At 35.6% G+C, this 6,779-nt stretch overlaps 1 protein-coding gene across 1 annotated transcript; it reads left to right on the top strand.

Moving 5' to 3' along the window:
- Positions 1-484: 484 nt before the first annotated feature.
- LOC109680569 (olfactory receptor 7A40) lies at positions 485-1,402 on the top strand. The gene has a single exon (XM_020155370.1). The coding sequence runs from the start codon at positions 485-487 to the stop codon at positions 1,400-1,402; it is 918 nt and encodes a 305-aa protein (XP_020010959.1).
- The last annotated feature ends 5,377 nt before the right edge of the window (positions 1,403-6,779 follow it).

A 6,779-nucleotide genomic window follows, 5' to 3' on the forward strand; every position in this document is an offset into this window, starting at 1 on the left:
TCTTTAAGTATCACAGTCTACTTTTCTTGCCTTCACACCCACCAAAAGATAGCATTCCCTATATGAATGAAAAGGTCTTCATTTACATCCATTTTACTCCATATTATCTGACACTATCTGACATATTACATGATTTTTTCTTTCAAAAGATACATTTTCTTTCATTCTATTGTATAATTTCTCACTCACACGCTTTTAAGCACAAACAGCATTTTGGCATTGATCTGTCATTGCTGAGACAGTATCTGGAATATGACCAACAGTAAATTATAGTCCTAAAGTACAAGAAAGAATTAGCCTTCAAAAATTTATAATGAGGAAAGTCTGAGAGTGATACAAGAATTCCAAATAGGAGATGGCCTTAAAAGGAAACACATCCATACACCTACACCATCTAGTCTATAGAGTATTATGATAAAATTTCTTAGTTTTGTATTGTGTAATTGTGTCATGTTATTATTTCTTTTGGTAGCCACATCAACAAATGGAGTCAGAGAATGATACACAAACCTCAAAATTTCTTCTTTTAGGAATTTCAGAAGATCCCAGATTGCAATCTATCTTCTTTTGGCTATTCCTGTCTATGTACCTGGTCACTGTAGTTGGGAACCTGCTCATTATCCTGGCCACAGTCTCAGACTCCCACCTTCATACTCCCATGTACTTCTTCCTCTCCAACCTGTCCTTTGCTGACATCTGTTTCACCACAACTAGCATTCCAAAGATGCTGGTGAACATTCAGACACACAGCAAGGTGATAACATATGAAGGCTGCATCACTCAAGTATACTTTTTCATACTCTTTGGAGTTTTGGACAACTTCCTCCTGGCTGTGATGGCTTATGACCGCTTTGTGGCCATCTGTCACCCCCTGCACTACACAGTCATTATGAACCAACGGCTCTGTGGATTTCTGGTTCTTGTGTCCTGGGTTACAACTGCCCTGAATTCATTGTTACAAAGTTCAATGGCATTGAGGCTGTCCTTCTGTACAGACTTGGAAATACCACACTTTGTCTGTGAGCTTAATCAACTAGTTCTACTTGCCTGTTCTAATACTTTCCCTAATGATATGGTGATGTATTTTGCAGCTGTGTTGCTGGGTGGTGGACCCCTTGCTGGGATCCTTTACTCTTACTCTAAGATTGTTTCCTCCATCGGTAAAATCTCGTCAGCTCAGGGTAAGTACAAAGCATTTTCCACCTGTGCATCTCACCTCTCAGTTGTTTCCTTATTTTACTGTACACTCCTGGGAGTGTACCTTAGTTCTTCCGTGACTCAAAACTCACATTCAACTGCAAGAGCCTCAGTGATGTACAGTGTGGTCACCCCAATGCTGAACCCCTTCATCTACAGCCTGAGGAATAAGGACCTAGTGGGGGCTCTGAGAAAACTCTTCTGAGGGAAGCCATGAAACACCTCTTTTGCAAGAAGTATATGTGGTCCTGGGGCTCTAAACCACAGAAGCAAACATTGCTTCTGTTTTGATTTCTTTTTTTGTTTGTTTGTTTTTGAGTTTTGATTTCTTTTACTTTCATTGCTTTATTGATTTTTCCAAACTAATTAGTAAGCTTTGCACAGTCTCTCCTATTCAACATTTTCCTCTTTTGTCAGTTTTCTACTTTCCAATATCAGATCAGAAGCAATTTATAAATTCCCATTCATGTCACATAGGGATGAATTGTACTTATCTGTTGGAATAAACTATACTAGGCATCTGAGGACATTCATATAATTTTAGTACAAAAGAAATTCTGAGACCATGGTTTTTCAATTTTTCTATTCAACCCTCCTTTCTATATTGCCACCTTAATTGTGTTTCCTTCAGTTTTATAGCTGATCGTGGGCATTTATTATCCTGGTAAGGACACTACTTCCTTATTCTACACCTCAGTCACAATTCCTATTCTATCCTTTTGCACAGAATGGAAATGAAATATCATTAGCAGATTTATATTAAATGTAGATGTCACTAAGAAAGGCAGGTTTTCATAAATCCTTTGACTTAACAAAATCTGAAAGTCAGAAAGGACCTTAACAATGTAAATGGTTAACTCATATATTAAGGTTTCTATTTGATGTCACTGGAGTTTTAACTCAGGGCCTCACACTTGGTAGGCCGGTGATCCATGACATAAGCTATGCCTCCAGAACTTTTATGCTTTTAATTATTTTTAGGATAAGATCTCATGCTTTTTGTCTTGGGCCAGACTTGCATTCTATGTAGCTGAGATTATAGGAATGTGCCACCAAGTCTGGATAAACATTAAAACTTCCACCTTGCATCTTCCATGAAATATCTACATTCAGTGATGTATGCCTATCCATTGAAGAGTGAATTCTTGGTGTCTCCACATAAATGGGTTTATTCAGTGGGCTGAAAGATTTGGTGTAATGTTCTATATTGTCCATTTCGTTATCTTAATTTGTCTGCTTAAAAATTTCTAGAGTAACTTCTAGGTATGATACCTTTTCTTGCCCTCAGCAAAATATCTTCTCCTTTAAAAAAGTATGGACATTAATGAACAGTTGAATAAATATATGTGCATTTGTTCTATCATCATTTTTACTTCATGTGTTATGTTCTGATGTCTCTTCAGTGCTCACAAGTGAAAGATGATTTGCACAAGATCATTCATCCTACCTATTAATGCCTCCTGGAATTTGCACTCTGCCTCCTTGGGCATGAGGTATTCCTGGGTTTCTTCACAAACTCACCTGCCCTTTAAATATTCTGTTTACCAGGGATGGAAACCCAACAATTGTCAATTTTAAATACAGTTGCCTGAAATAAATGTGACAGCCAGGTAATCGTGAACCTTGTCTTCAAATGTCTGGACAATTGCCAAATATAACATGCAGAGGATTATTCTGAATGTCTTGAGTTCTGCTTGAATTGGTTATTATTATATTGACAATCTATGGCTGCAGAACAAGGCAACATAAAATAAAAGACTTGAAATATTTTTATAACGTGGAAGTCCATGTTGGTGAGTCTTCTGCTTTTTGTGGTCTCTTGTATATCTATAATTGGATGAGAGTTATCTGGGGACACCCTGTGAACCCTGACTGAGATTTCTCAGAAATTGGACTTGTTGCTTGTAGAATACAAAGGGTGAACTTGACCAGGTCAAACAGGCTCTGATCCTTGTGTTTTCTCATCCTCCAACAGTGTAGCCTGGATTTGCTTACATGGCACAGCCAACATTACAATAGAGAGCAGAAAAGATGCACTAAAGCCCTTTGAGGCACACTGACACTTTCACCAATTTTTTTTGGATAAGGTAAAAAATCCTAACACCAGCTGAGTTTCAAACGTGGAGAAATAGACTCTTCTACGATGGGTGAGCTTCATACTAACATTGCAAAAGTCAAGGGTAAAGAGAAAGTTGTTGAATTGAGTTCAACTCTGCAAATGGATTAACACAAGTATAATTTTCAGTTCAGTAAATTTTTGTTAGGATCAAAATTTTCAGGCATTCTTGTGTGATGATTGCTTCCACCTCCACCTTCAGTATTTGAATGAATTTTTCTTGGACAATGATGTGAAAGTCAAATTGCATGTTTAATGAATATCTATGGGAATTGTACTATAGAAGGACAAGCCTTTCCAGGAATAAACATTCTCTTTCTGTCCTTCACGTTTGGCTTACCCATTCTATAATAAGAAGAAATAAACTTGTTTCTCCTTCTAAGTACGTTTAAGCGTGTATATTATGTCTCACACAATAGCATAACCAGGGTATGCAATTGTTGTTCAGCCTAATGACCAAGCAGAGGTCAGTGAGTGATGGAAAGGAGAGGAAGAAAGGATTGATTTTACAAACAAAATATTCAGGTGTAAATACATGGACACATAATGAGCAAGGCCTTCATATAAAACATTATTTAAAGTTTAGCATTGGAGGGTTTCTCTTGGGTTCATTCTCCCCTGGTCACAATTTACTCACCCTTCCCTCTACATGTCTCAATTTGTAGGGGCTTCTCAATTACTATAGCATGAGCTTTCCTTCCCTGATATTTATCTCCTTGTTTCCACAAATGTGACAATTGTTATTTAACTGGAGATATGCATACACACTTATTCACATTAAATAATTTCTTTAAGTGGTGAATGAGGTTTAATGTAGTGGAAATATTATGTATTCATGTTTGAAAATGAAAAAATGAGACATGTTGAAACTACTCCAAAAATAGGGAGAGGAAAAAAGGATGATGATGGAGTTAAATGAATTGAAAATCCTAAAGGACTTCAAAAATATTCACAAAAATAAACATAACATTCATATGCAAAGGCAAATTATTAATACTCAGTTTTATGAATTTTTGCATCCATATACACCTGTAAAACTGATGTGCTAAAACAATTTCACCAGTGCCACTTTATAGACACACAATGTCACCACATGGAAGCCAGGATTCTGACCCTTGCATGCCACAGTAATTTTGATTGTTCTGTTTTACAGTGTATTTTAGTAGATGTCAAACTTAATTCAATTTTCACCATAGATTTTTCGAGATGGACTCCAACTATTCAGGTTGATGTCTAATTCCTTTGCCTGAATATAGCTGTTTTATTCATTCCATTTTTAATATAAAATACCTTTAAGAGCAGTTTAAGATTCCAGACATGTGACTAGAAAAAGCAGACCCCTCACATACTACATCAATTGCTCCATAATTTTTCCTATTACCAACATCTTGTATAAATGTGGTACAATGGCTACAAATGGCATTTTATTATTATTATATTATTATTTAAAGGAAATATTTACATTAGGGTTCTTCCTTTTTTTGTATATTATATGGATATTTACAAATGTAGTATAGCATTTATTCAGGATTACAGTATCCTACAGAATACTTCCAGTAGCCTACAGGTCTTCTGTATGCCAACTTTTTCATGTCTTCCTGCCTCTCCTCAATGTCTCACAGTCCTATGACATTCACAGGTTTGTATTTTTCCAGAATATCATATAACTGGAATCACAGTGCTTAGCCTTCTCACTTAACAATATGCATGTAGGGTTTCTCTATGTGTTTTCATAGCTTGATAGCTCATTTCGTTAGGTTGTTGAAAAACATTCATTTGTAAAGAGATAACACAGTTTGATTATCCATAACCCATTGAAGGGCACATTGAGAGATTCCATCAAGGTTTTGGCAATTATGAATTAAACTGATATAAAAATTTATGTGTCATTTTTGTTTGTTTCTTTGTTTTGACAGTGTAAGTTTTCAGCTAATTTGTGCAAATTCTAAGGAGTGCAATTAATAGATAGTGTGGTAAAATACATAGTTTCATAAGTAACTGCTGAACTGTGTTCTGATTTGATTGCACCATTTTACATTCACAACAGCGGTAAATGTGCTTTTTGTGCCATGTGTTCACCCACAATTTGTTCAGATTTTAACTATTCTAACATATTTGTAATAATAGCTTATTATTTTGACTTGCAGCTCCCGGGTGACATAAGGTGTTGAGAGTTTCATATGGTTATTTGCCAACTTTCAGTTCAGACATTTTGTCTATTATTCAGGTTAGGTTTTTACCTGTCTTATAATTTTTAATTCCTTATCTGATAACTCTAATGAGCTGAAGTTTAGAAAATTTTAACCTAGAAAAATTTATAGAACATTGTAGTCAATAGAACAAATATTTTTCACATCAGCATAGAGAACACCCTACATATTTTCTTTCTCCACAATGGACTACACCTAGGCATGAAACAAAAATAATAATGCTGATTCTGTACAAATATTTATCAGTATTCTATTCTCATGATATAATTATCTACCAAGGGCTTGCTTCCAAAATCTGTTACACAGAGACTGAAGGATTTAATTTGTGAACTTTAGAATGCAAGCATTCATATTACTATAAGTCTACAAATCTAATTAATTCTTTAGCTAGCACAACAGCAAGAACAGTTCAAGAGAGAAGGATCAGGGAAAATTGTGACGTTTTATTTTTTGATATTTAATTATTTGGTAGTATTGGGGTATGAACTCGGGGCCTCCCATTTGCAAGGAGAGCACTCCACCACTACAACTGTACCTCCCATCCTTTTGCTTGATTTATGTTTATTTTTTAATATGGTCTCATCCTTTTGCCAAGGTCAATCTAGATCATCATTTTCCTGTTTATGCCTTGCATGTAACTGAGAGAACATCCATGCACCACCACATCCAACTTTTATGAATTGAGATGGATTGGGATCCCACAAGCTTTTTTGCCTATCGTTCCCTTGAACAATAATCCTCTGATCTCCACTTTCCACAAAACTGGGATTGGAGACATGAGCTACCATGCTGGGCAATGATGTCATTTCATAATACAATCACAGCTACCTCTTTGATATGGAACATGTCATGTTTACTCACATAAATCAGCTGAGGCAGGTAACATCCAAAATCAAGATCTCCATTCTCAAGGAATAGTCCTCTTCCACATGAGGGGCCATGAAGACCTAGAGACAAATGTAGTCATATGTAGTGCTCCGATAGAGCAAACCAAATAAATGCATAATTTTGAAAAATAAAACAATGTATCTGGGAACAAAATGCAAATATTTCATATTGCTGTTGACATAAAACATTTATAAACTCTATGCTATGGAGTTGTGACAGGAAGAATGAGGAATGTTGTTTCAATATTGTTTTGTATTTTTACTTATTTATATTTATTATAATCATATTATTGTTTTACTGAGTGTGCATTTTGATATGTACAAAAGTTCATACAATTTATCATAACTGAATTCACCCCTCTATCATTC

This window comes from Castor canadensis, chromosome 14 (genome assembly GCF_047511655.1).
Source record: "Castor canadensis chromosome 14, mCasCan1.hap1v2, whole genome shotgun sequence".
In the NCBI taxonomy this organism is placed as follows: domain Eukaryota; kingdom Metazoa; phylum Chordata; class Mammalia; order Rodentia; family Castoridae; genus Castor; species Castor canadensis.

Excerpts from the sequence above, each read along its gene's own strand:
- LOC109680569 (XM_020155370.1), top strand. The coding sequence starts at position 485 with ATGGAGTCAGAGAATGATACACAAACCTCAAAATTTCTTCTTTTAGGA.